The 12,645-nt window shown below is 35.5% G+C and overlaps 2 protein-coding genes across 4 annotated transcripts; both read right to left on the bottom strand.

Annotated features, from left to right (window-relative positions):
* Positions 1-2,740: 2,740 nt before the first annotated feature.
* LOC107553538 (U6 snRNA-associated Sm-like protein LSm4) lies at positions 2,741-8,037 on the bottom strand. Of its 3 annotated transcripts, none has more exons than XM_016235802.1 (6): positions 7,877-8,037; positions 7,197-7,238; positions 5,611-5,709; positions 5,263-5,464; positions 4,114-4,191; positions 2,741-2,754 (listed from the first exon to the last, which is right to left on the bottom strand). In XM_016235802.1, exons 1-6 carry the CDS (start codon positions 7,877-7,879, stop codon positions 2,750-2,752), a joined length of 429 nt encoding a protein of 142 aa, XP_016091288.1. In that variant the 5' UTR covers positions 7,880-8,037; the 3' UTR covers positions 2,741-2,749. The 3 variants fall into 3 exon arrangements, with proteins under 3 accessions (XP_016091288.1, XP_016091290.1, XP_016091287.1); XM_016235804.1 differs by lacking the exon at positions 7,877-8,037 and adding an exon at positions 7,793-7,862; XM_016235801.1 differs by lacking the exon at positions 2,741-2,754 and having other exon boundaries at positions 4,094-4,191.
* A 232-nt stretch (positions 8,038-8,269) lies between these two features.
* On the bottom strand, positions 8,270-10,516 carry LOC107553539 (probable ATP-dependent RNA helicase DDX49). The gene is made up of 7 exons (XM_016235805.1): positions 10,419-10,516; positions 10,256-10,332; positions 10,050-10,147; positions 9,156-9,230; positions 8,903-8,991; positions 8,752-8,823; positions 8,270-8,494 (listed from the first exon to the last, which is right to left on the bottom strand). The coding sequence occupies exons 1-7, from the start codon at positions 10,473-10,475 to the stop codon at positions 8,375-8,377; spliced, it is 588 nt and encodes a 195-aa protein (XP_016091291.1). The 5' UTR covers positions 10,476-10,516; the 3' UTR covers positions 8,270-8,374.
* Between the last annotated feature and the right edge of the window lie 2,129 nt (positions 10,517-12,645).

The raw sequence follows: 12,645 nt of genomic DNA on the forward strand, positions 1-12,645 counted from the left end.
AGTGTACATAATAAATAGTTAGAAATACATATCTAAAATGTTTTGTTATTTTTTGAAAATTCTGACAAATATAAAGAAAGTTAGAGAAGTCAATACATATGTTTTCATGGTAATTCTTTGCAGTGCTCGTCACAAACCTTTCTTGCTTATTTCGTATCTGTGACATTGTATCTTGTCCACTGCCTTGCCTCATGTAATGTCAGTCCCGAGACTGAAAGCCAGATATCATACACAAACATTCCTTAACGTAAGTTTGCATGGAAGGAAATAAAGCCATTTAGGCAAATAGTGGTAGGATTCCTTTCTCAATGCTTCGTTAGGTCAAGTTAAGTGTATTTCTAGTCAAAATCTGAGTTTGATTTGCAGCCATGCTGTTGCTTATTTCACTATAGCAGCAGAGCCATAAGCTCGACCTACATACTATCAACAATATACTTATACGCTCTCAAAATTAAGCAAAAGTTGCTGAGATTTGACTGGCATTTCCCATAATGACTCTCTAGACTGGCGTGTCCAGTGAAAGATTTTACTTGGCTCTGTATAATACCAGGCCTGCGACTATAATGCAAAAATCAGTTTGCAAAAAAAAAAGCCCAATGAGTATTAACGTTTACATGTGCTAGATCCTCTCTGATTATTCCTGCATCTTTCCTTTGCTATTCTGTCTTCCTTTAGTGAAAACTTACTGTAAATACATTCGAGTCTTTGGTTTTATGTGTGGACTGTGTTGTATCGATTTTGGGCTTTAAAAAAAATCTAGGTGATATTAAGAAAAAAACTACAAAAGAGGATATAAAGGATGTTCTTTACCTGCCGTTGTGTATGCCTGCTTGTGAATGAATGTCACTTTAGTACAGAGCAATATTGAAGAAATACCTTTCCATGTGTTACAGATTATTTACCATTTTGTTAACATAAACACAACAGTTTTGTAGGATGTAATGGGAATGTGATTGTTTGATTAAGTGGGTTAAATCCTAGTTGAAAAGTACTGTTGTAAACCAAAGCAGGCAGATAGACTGATAGTCACGTCTACTGTGGGGCAGGTTTGCAGAAATAAAAAAGCCTGACTGTATTTGTGGCGAATGCTGTTCATTATTTAAAACCGCTTATGTTGAAAACCAAATGTTGAAATGTTATGTAGATGTCAGCAGAGCCATTGCTACATTCACTAGGCCTGGGACAAGTTGTTTGAAGGTGGGTCCCCTCTCTTTTAGGCCTAATGAGCAGTTGATATAGACAGAGGACCTTAGTGAACCCCTCTCATCGCCCTGGATATCAGAAATGAGACGAGAATGAGTTCGAATCTTTATGAACATCACAGCTCACCATGTAAGGTAGCCGCTCCACATTCAGATCGGTTTAACACGACTAAGAGTTTGTTCTCCACTTCCTACATTTTTATCTAGAATTATTTTTATTCATGCTTTCCATTGTGATTTTTTTTCTTTTTCTTTTTCTGATAATCAAGTGTAATGTACAAGGAAAAAACACTAATATGCAGTAGTAAATGTACTGTACTTACAATAAGGGGTTTAGTGTCAAAGTGTCCAGTGGTGAAATTGACCAAATCAACTGTCTATGTTGTGAAAATGACTGAACTTATAAAAAAAATAAACGTTTGTGCTGTTTACTTGAGACTATGTTGCGTCTTTGTCAGCAATAGACCTTTGTCAGGTTAGACGCCATATTGCATTAATAATGTAATAGACTTACAGTGTCAAAGGCCCTAGATCACGTAATTATCACAATTCAGAACCGTTTTATGGAGTATTTGTTTACTGAACGGGTTTTTTCCCCGGAAAAAGGTTTCGTCAGCTGAACAACCGTCGCGTTGTTAAAACAACAGTACAATCCATCGACGCTCACAGCCTCGTTTACATTCCCGTCAAATATTTAATATGGCGCTACCCTGACTAAGGTCTTTTGGCCTGTCATCCTAAATGAATACCTCTCTATCTATGCCGTTTCATTGACAAAACAACCACAAGAGGGAACTAAAGACTCAACTATCGCCGTTGACCTAAAAACAGCAGCACTCCCGCTTGGAAATCGTGTTAGGATTAAAGGCTGAATCAGCTGTTGTCATGGTAACAGTCGGCCACGTAAGGGCCAAGCGAGGAAACGCCACTGATTGGCTGGAAGGAAAATGCTGAGCGTAATCATATTTCTTCAGTTATCCTGGTCCAGGTCAGTTAAAATATCTCCAGTCGCAGTGAAATATAATATTAAACTTGTATGTGTTTTTTTAAAGCTGGTTTCGCAATTACATACAGGTTTGGAACAACCTGAAGGTGAGTAAATGATGACAGTTTTCAAACTATCCCTTTGAGGCAGAGACGACTCTTGGCAAGCCATTTTTATTTTGATAAATAGTCAGTTTTTTTTACTAGACCTTAGTTTCGGAGATCTGTAGAAGGGTAAAGACAGCAGTTACCTAAGATGTTACTTAATGTTTAATTCATACAACTTGTTTCCATTTCTTTAGATGTAATAAAGCGCTCACACATATTAACAGCAACTGCAATATTTAACAAAAATTGTTTATTCACAAGTGCATTGTTACACCATGGTTGTATTTTAAAGCACAAAAACAAAAAAACAGCAAATGTGAAAACATGCATCAAAATTTGAGAGAACAGAAAATAAAAACAATTTGGCGAAATTGGAGAGCATCTTTACATCGACTTGTCCAACTTGAAATCTGAGAGATCCAGGACGCCAAAAACGCTCTTTTTTCGGTTGATGATCAAACTGAGAAAGTAGATGACAAAAAGTATGAGACAGTCTGTAAAAATTCACATGACAAATGTTCTGTGTTTTTCCATTAAGGGCTTTTACAACAAACTCAGGGCAAAAAAGTTGACGAACACCGTTTTTTATGCACAAACTGAGGCTTGTAAATGAGTCTCTAAAAGAAAATATTCAACCTTACGATGCTAATGTGTGAATGTCAAGAGACCTGAAAAGGTGCTTGTGTGTCCAAATGGAGTAAATCTTAAAGGGGTCATATGATGAGATTTAAATTTTTCCTTTCTCTTTGGAGTGTTACAAGTTCTTGGTGCATAAAGAAGATCTGTGAAGTTGCAAAAACTAAAGTCTCAAATCCAAAGAGATATTCTTTATGAAAGTTCAGAGTCAGCCACGCCTACCTAAAACGGCTCGTTCTATCACGCCCCCACATACCTACCTCACTGTGTGGGAAGATTTGCATTACGCCGCCCAAATGTTCACGCAAAGAAAGAAGGCGTAACTGTTATTCTCGCTGTAGTATTGTTGACGCTGCAGCCATGTCGTGAAGACGCTGTGTGCTTCGTTGTGAAAGCGAAACTACTTTGTTTGATCTTCCAAAAGAGGACACGACTACAAATCAGTGGTTAAGTTGTATTTACCACACTGTTCCAGAACAGTTTAACCCAAATATCCAGATGTGTGCAGCACATTTTATGGAGGACTGTTTCCTGATCCTGGAAGAGTAGACTACAATGCTGGCTGTTCTGCCTCACGTAAGTACGTTTTCATTTAAAGGATTTGCCACTGATGATTCAAACGCGAGTTTTCGCCAGTGTAGAGTAGCACTTGTTGTTTGTCATTTCTCTGATCACAAATGCAGACAGAGTTTTGTGTTTACGCGGCACGATGCAATGCAACGCAACGCGTAAAAATACAGTACAAGTAATTATAATCAGTAATTATGTCCCTAGGGCTGTCGCGATAACCGCAAAATCGCAATACCGCGCTATTGACGAGCAAACCGCAGAGGAATGCAAGAACCGCAGCAACCGCGATTGTTCCGTGTTTTATTTTTTCGTAAGGTTATGCCCTTCTCGTTTTACACTTCACGCAAGTGGACTGAATATTAAACAAGTTAGTAATGATAATGTGTACCATGCTGATTTGTACAGAGGCTCCGTAGATTTGCACTTAACAAGCCTAAACAGACAGTGAATGAGAGAGAGATCGACTGAGCGCGTGTGATTACTTGCGTCTGTCCTCTAGGCCGAGTCATATATATTTGTGAAATAATGTTCTTTTTAGCAACATCATATGACCCCTTTAAACTAACACATGACAGGAAGATCTGTTTTTTTATCTAGTGTTGGTTTTTGACACCTTGTGGTTTTCCAGGCTTTTTGTCTTGCTGTCCACGGCCAGTTCCCAGCATGCCTCTGCCACGGCCACCAAAAATACCTAAAAACAAAAACAAAACAAGCCTGTGTATGCATTTTGGAAACTGTGACTGCAATGTTTAACCTGATAAAAGAAATTATATCGCAAAAAAGTTGTTTGTAACGAGACTTTTATTATAAAATCAAGATAAACAATCATGCTAAAAATTAGTAAACCGTGATCATTTTTCATGCAAAGTGTTCAAAAGATAACATCCATATATAAAATAGAATTAAAAAAAATATTTATGATACAACACATCTTCAATATAAACTGTTACATGTGAACATTTTGTTTCAGTATGTCTTTTATGTGTTTGTTAGAGGTTGAATTTAAATACAATACCGCCCATACTACCATGCACTGTGTGAAAATATGAAAAAAAAGATGGTTCACGTCCTTATATGGATCACCATTGGACCTTGGTGGTCATCTAGTGGAAAAGTTTGGTACTGCGCCCAAACAAAATATTACTGAAAGCTATTTATTTTTTTAGTGATGAACCTCAAATTTGTAACACAGCTTGGTTAGTTTTATGGCTTTGATCTTCTAGCAGTTTTAGAGTCCAACATATTTTGCAACAGATGTTTTAGATTAAATATAAAACTAATTTTTTCATAAACTTTTTTTCACTCTGATATTTGGAAGATTATTGTTAGCTTTCAAACAAGACATATGCTCCATATTGTCTATGCTCCAAAGTATTCAAGATTTACAACTATTTAAGATGGAAACGTCATTTTCAAAAGTGGGACTGAGAGTTAACAGGTTAAAAAGAAGATACTTTGAAGAATGTTTGTAACCAAACAGTTGACGGTAGCCATTAACCTCCATAGTATTTTCTTCCGTATAACGGGAGTCGATGGCTACCGTCAACTGTTTAGTTACCAACATTCTTCAAAGTATCTTCTATTTAGTGTTTAACAGAAGAAACTCATACAGGTTTGGAACAACTTTAGGGCGTGTAAACGATGATAGAATTTTCATTTTTGAATTTTAGCATTTAGAACTTTCATTGTCCCTTTAAGTTCACCCATAAATGAAACTTCTGTCCCAGTATTCCTTTAACAAGGGCTTTAAAATGTGTCTAACCTCTGACGGATCCACCGCCTCTTCCAGGTACGCCTCCTCTGCCCTTTCCCTGTGGCTTGTTCTGCTGCATGCCTCCCCGGCCACGTCCCTTTGATAGCACTTCCTCTTTCACCATATCTATGATCTCATCAGGGATTCGTAAGTATTTAATGGTGCTTCCTCTGATGTAGCATTCCGGCATCCTCCAAAATTTATCTCCATCCTGCAATTCAGAGCAGGCAGAAACAACAATTACATTCCGGCACAGACACAAATGCCATAATCGCTCAATCATGCTTGTTTATGCAATCAAAAATGTTTCAAATATTTCAAAGAACCCTGTATCTCGAGGAAAGAGGTTTTATTTACCCGTGAGGTGCAAATAACTTCTCTCAAATTGATGTTCATCCAGTTGTCACAGCTGACCAGATGGCCGTTGTACGTCTCACCATTCTTTAACTCCACCAGCTGAAAACAAAAGCAGTCTAACTTAAAACACAACTTATTAAAAGCCATTTCCATTTATTTGTTATGCTAGTTGGTCCCTTATAAAAATGTAATGTGGCAGTACAGTGATTTGCATCAGATGGTATTACAGTGTAAAACTGACTGCTCCCTTTTCAGTGACCTTGGTTCTTTTTCTCATCTTCACCATATTGGCAAAAATTCTTCAATTAATAGTTTTAAGCCAAACCAACCAGTATAACAGCATTACAGACTCTGATCTGAAGAAACAAAAAAGCTAATACAATGGTACGATACAAAGTATAAAAATTAGAGGTCGACCAAATTATCGGTTTTGCCGATTAATCGTCACCGATAGTTGATTGCTGGAGCTATCGGTTATCGGCAAAAATCAATACCGATAGTTTTCCGGGTTGCGTCCATTGCTGGAGCGGCTGAGAAGGGTCTGCTGTCATTACACAGTGCGAGAGCGGCCTCTAGTGGTTGAAATCACTGACAGCACGTGCTATTTGTTTAGACACGTGATACTGCACGCTGAACAGAGCGAGAAACTTCAGATGCGGATTTAAATGCAGCCGACAGAAAATCCTGCCGCGCCACAGAGCGCCATTCACATAGGTTTCCTTTAAATTACATTATATTGGTCCCGAATCGTTGTTAATGTACATAATGAATTGTGTATTGTGCATTTTCAGCAAAACGTTTGTCTTTCTGTGGCTCTAACAAAGTCTGTGTGCTTCATTTATAGAGCTATAATATAGGTTTGTGCTTTCTCTTTCCGTTTGCTCCGCTATTATTATTTTTTTTTTTTACTACTACTACTAGTATGGTTCAGTACTGTTTTTGTTAATAAAGCACTATTTTAGTTTTTGTTCAGTATCAATTTTAAAACTATCGGTTAATTAATCGGTATCGGCCAGTGTGGTCCAACCTAGCTATCGGTATCGGCAAAATCCACTATCGGTCGACCTCTAATAAAAAATAACATGTTTGCTCATTCAGGGTTTCTGCAGTTCTTAATTTGCCCTTATATAATTAAGAATAGTATAATATGCACATATTTAAAGCCATAAAAATTCATAAATAGGGCCCTATGAAATGTAATCTAAATTAGACCTTTTTTTGGACTGTTTTTTTCTTGTAAACGGTGCTTGATCTTTGCATATTTCTCTCCTGATTCAAACAAGACTACTTTTTCACTGGAGGAAGCAATATTATAGAGAGAGGACGCATCTGAAGTTGAAAACATCTTGATGATGGATTAGTTTCTTACAAACATGAAGCGTTTAGCTTCACATGGCATTAATTGATGGACTGGAGTCATGTGGATTATTGCAATGTTTGTATCAGCTGTTTGGACTCTCATTCTGACGGCACCCATTCAATGAAAAGGATCCATTGGTGAGCAAGTGATATGTAATGCTAAATCTCTCCACATCTGTTCTGTAAACTATTCCTTGCACAGGTGATGTGAGCTGCCTCATACTCACCATAGGGTGGTTCTGTGCGGTCTTCAGTAAAGATAACGGGAGCTAGGAGAGAAGAAATCATCAAATGAACCATTAAGGGTGGTGATGATGACAATATTTTACATAAAAGCGCATGAAAACTTTCTTCAGTGCTCTGGATGGATTGTTTTTACTCATGATTACTGAATAAAGATTTTAAAAACACGAACAGAAATTGCACAAGAACAGCTATTAGACTGGAATTAATTATATAAGAATTATATATGGTGTCAATTCCAAAATCTAGGGACAGCCTTGTCAATGGATAACGCACCATTGCATTTTCAAATATTTCTTAGTGATGCGAGTAAATATTGTGTAAAATAAAAAGTATTGTATTCAGTTCTGAAACTATGTGCATCGATCTGGCTGACATTTCAATACATTTGGTCGGCATTAGACACTGAAAGCCCAAATCTGTTGAGTACTAAAGTGCATCGCATGTGTCTGTGGTACTTTATAACGGGGTTCGTTTTTAAAACAACTAGAAACTAGCCTATTAAAACAAGATCCCACGTCTACGTGCAAAAACGAGTTCGTTCACTGAACGTAACTATATTAGCAATGCAGACCGGTACCTGAGCTAACGTTACGACTTCTCTCCTCAACACAGCAACTGAGCTTCAGTTTAACTAGCCAGCGAGTTTATAGACGTCGCTTACCATGTCAGCAGAGCGGCTGATCAGTCTTTTTAAATCTCTAATAAAGTTTCAATCAGCTAAAGTCTTCAATCACGAAGATTAGTTGTGAATCTTCTGTGCAGCACAAGGTGGTTTGCAAAACGTTTACGGTTGTACTTCCAGGTGAAAGCGGAAGTTGTCAAAATAAAAGCCCATATACTAAATATCGATATCATCGTGATATTTACTGCAGTGATATTGAATATCATCACAATTAAAAGAACCAAAGACTTAAACTACTTCAGTCTGTGTGCACTGAATTTATTTAATACACAAGTTTCACAATTTGAGTTGAATTACTGAAATAAATGAACTTTTCCAAGACATTCTAATTTATTGAGATGCACCTGTATTAATTTAGCAACACACTCAACATCGATCATAAAATGCGGTTTATTTTGGAATACTGATCACATATTATTTTATACTTTGGATTATGGCACTTTTACGCTATATACACACATCTGAATGTACAACACTTCAAGAATCCACTGCTGTCGTGTTTGCACTGCATTTTTTCGCCTCCTTTCTGTTCTGTTTCTTCTTTTGTCTTCTGATCTTCTCTTGTTCGTGTTTCCTTTTTTCTTCTAAATCTGGATCCTGTGATCGATATAAAACAAGTTTAGGTCAAAATAAATAGACATATTTAAATAAAGTATAATAATAATTCATTAAAATATATATTTAATAACAAGTATTGTTATGACTATTATTAATATTATGTTTTGTTATTGAAGTATTAATTGAATTGTTATATATATATATATATATATATATATATATATATATAGTTACATAATCTTTTCTGATAATGTAGTACAATGTTTAAAGAATGCATTTACAATAAAACTACTTACTTTTCCCTCCAGAATCATTTGCTTCCTTTTGTTTATCTTCTTTTTCTCATCAAAATCAGTGGATTCCAGTCTCTATAACAGAATTACAAACTGTAAGATTTTGCCAGCGTGTTATATATAAAATATGTACATTGAAAAAGTCTTCTCTCACAATTTCAGACTGCCGTCTTGTTACATTGACTTGCGTGAGGATCTTCAACACCTCTTTTTCTTCAACAGGAAACTCACTCAGCTTCGCCTCTAAACACACAAAACAGCGATCAAACAAATGTACACTTACAGCAAGTCATTTCATACTCCAGTGCTTCTGAGCATTTAAGGAACTTTTAATCACAGTACAGTATAAATGACGATTTGAAAGTGCTCTCTTTTTAAGCAGAAAGCAGATTTAGTTGTGAACTTACGGATCTGCTCCTCAATGGCACTGATGAGATGGATGTCATACTGTGTGACTAGTGTGATTGCTACACCATTTCGGCCTGGACAAAACAAAAAGGACATTATAAAACAGATGGTCCAGTTCTGAATGTGGACTTGACAATATAGCGTTCCAACCAACTAAAAATCTATGATATAGTAACGTTTACGATGTAAAAATAGGGCTGCACAATTAATCAAAAATGTGTATTTTCCAAGATTACAAATTACAGATTTCACAACTATTTGATCATAAAAAGTGTTACAGTAATTACACCTTCCATATCTTTTGTTGTTGATGGTAGAAGTCAATCAAACTCAATGTACTTTGGCACAGATCCATCGGTCACTTGGTATTACGGCTAACAAACACTAATATAATATCTCAGTGTTTATAAAATCCCATCTGATGTTTTTATGCATACATGTGTCACTTTTTTGTCATGTCATGCGAATCATTTTTTATATTAGTGCAGTTCAGAGTGATATTAATGCATATTAAGGATATTTTTATTACTCAATTCTTTTACAGATTTAAGAAAAATATATAAATGAATATCTATTCTTAAATTGTATATTATAATGCTGTGAGCCCATAATGAATTACCGCATTTAAAATGAGTGATTTTTAGACTTTAGCGTTGTATATTTTTAATGAATACTAAAGAAAATAGTATAGAATTGTAAAATTAGCCGTAACATTAAATAATCAGTGTATCAGTATTAGCCAGAATCTTAGCACTGGTGCATCCCTAAGCAAAACTACTGAGAAGCACTGTTCCTGAGCAAGGATAAGCATGACTATATTCACAATATAACAAAGCCTCTCATATCTTACTGCTAACTCTTCAGATCTCACTGTTAAAGAGCTCTAAACTCACCGGCTCGAGCGGTTCGTCCCACTCTGTGGATGTAGATTTTTGGCAAACCTGGTGTGTTGTGGTTAATAACAACTTGCACCGTAGGGATATCCAAACCCCTTCATAGAAGACCAGAACGAACAAACACACGAAAGTACAGCAAATTAGAAAACAGCAAAGAGATGATGAGCAATTGTGAGATGTGTTGAGAAATATTTGCTCTGTACCTTGCAGCAACATCTGTAGCTATGAGAATTTTAAAGACATTAGACTTGAACTTTGCAAGGTTGGCAAAGCGCTGTCTCTGAAAGCAGAAGAACATAAAATCCATAAGTACAGACATTAGGCGCTGAGTGAGAATCCATTTCAACTACGTAACATGTCACTTACCTGCTTCATCATTGAGTGCAGGGAGATGGTTGGGAAATTGAATTCACGCAGCATCATTGCGAGTATCTGACAGTTCCTGGAACATTAATAAACATTATACAATTATGCTGCTAACAATAACTGTAATAGATTTTTACATTTTTCATGTAAAAATTAGGTTGTTTGGACGATTTGGTGGTTTCTTAGTGCTCAAGTCAAACATTATACAATTATGCTGCTAACAATAACTGTAATAGATTTTTACATTTTCATGTAAAAATTAGGTTGTTTGGACGATTTGGTGGTTTCTTAGTGCTCAAGTCAAAAAAGCACACTGCCAAGCTTTGGTTATATTCGTGTCTCTAAGATTCAGTTTTATCCTTTAACCATCATAATGCATTCGGGTCTATTTTGACCCAGAAGAGACGCATACATTTCTAAAAACTGCATAGCATTTAATAAGGGAACTCAATTTTGCAAGTGTCTTAAGCACTTAAAATACACAATTATTTGTTTGTTTGTTTGACAATTATTTTGTAAGAGAGAAATAACAATTTTTTAAAAAAGTTACACTTTTTGTGTTTGGGCCATTTTGGACCCAGGTATGTATGGAGTACCATTAGGTGTCAAAAATACTTCGTTATCTATGAAGTTACTGTCAAAAAAACATCACTTTTTTCATGTGAAAGTGAACATTTGTGCAAGTAAAATAAATGTATTTTGTTTTAGAGGTTTCAGAGTAATATTTATTTTGTTTTGTTAGAAATAAATATGTAGGTTTCATAAATCTGGACTGTTTTTGAGCAATCATGAGTTAGAATGAGTTCCATTCATTCCAATGGGGTTAATACTAGTAATTCTCAGATTATGTGTTCTTGAAAAATTCATACAATTATATATTCAGAGATAAGATAAGATTTAAAAATATTAAACTATGACAGTTTTATAAAGCACAGATTCTTTGGGTCCAAAAGGACTTGGGATGCAAAAATCGTATACAGATTTTGAATGCACTATGAGGGTTAACGTAACTCTATGGGATTTGCCCTCCAGGTGAAAACGTTAAATCCAAGTGAACAAGCCGCCCAGTTTGAGGTATCATTAGCGCCCATTGCACAAGCAGTTGGGTTATGATGCAAATTTGAAGACTTATAAAGATTGGTTATATTCGTGTCTCTAAGATTCAGTTTTATCCTTTAACCATCATAATGCATTCGGGTCTATTTTGACCCAGAAGAGACGCATACATTTCTAAAAACTGCATAGCATTTAATAAGGGAACTCAATTTTGCAAGTGTCTTAAGCACTTAAAATACACAATTATTTGTTTGTTTGTTTGACAATTATTTTGTAAGAGAGAAATAACAATTTTTTAAAAAAGTTACACTTTTTGTGTTTGGGCCATTTTGGACCCAGGTATGTATGGAGTACCATTAGGTGTCAAAAATACTTCGTTATCTATGAAGTTACTGTCAAAAAAACATCACTTTTTTTCATGTGAAAGTGAACATTTGTGCAAGTAAAATAAATGTATTTTGTTTTAGAGGTTTCAGAGTAATATTTATTTTGTTTTGTTAGAAATAAATATGTAGGTTTCATAAATCTGGACTGTTTTTGAGCAATCATGAGTTAGAATGAGTTCCATTCATTCCAATGGGGTTAATACTAGTAATTCTCAGATTATGTGTTCTTGAAAAATTCATACAATTATATATTCAGAGATAAGATAAGATTTAAAAATATTAAACTATGACAGTTTTATAAAGCACAGATTCTTTGGGTCCAAAAGGACGTGGGATGCAAAAATCGTATACAGATTTTGAATGCACTATGAGGGTTAACGTAACTCTATGGGATTTGCCCTCCAGGTGAAAACGTTAAATCCAAGTGAGCAAGCCACCCATTTTGAGGTATCATTAGCGCCCATTGCACAAGCAGTTGGGTTATGATGCAAATTTGAAGACTTATAAAGATGACTAATTATTGTCATACTAATTATTACTAACTATAAATAATCATACTTTATTATTAATATTTAAATTTCATCAGTCACAAATTTTTAACCTTAAAAGGTCTAAAAAGAGAATTGCTGAAGCATTTTGCACAGAGCGAACTATAAATAAAAGTGAAGACTGAATTGTTTTTTTATATATGTGTAGAGGTCTATAAAATCCATCATAATATAGATGCATCTGGTACACACACACACATATATATATATATACACACACACACATATATATATATA

The sequence above is a fragment of the Sinocyclocheilus grahami genome, unplaced genomic scaffold, assembly GCF_001515645.1.
Source record: "Sinocyclocheilus grahami isolate Dianchi unplaced genomic scaffold, SAMN03320097.WGS_v1.1 scaffold474.1, whole genome shotgun sequence".
NCBI classification, from domain to species: Eukaryota; Metazoa; Chordata; class Actinopteri; order Cypriniformes; family Cyprinidae; genus Sinocyclocheilus; species Sinocyclocheilus grahami.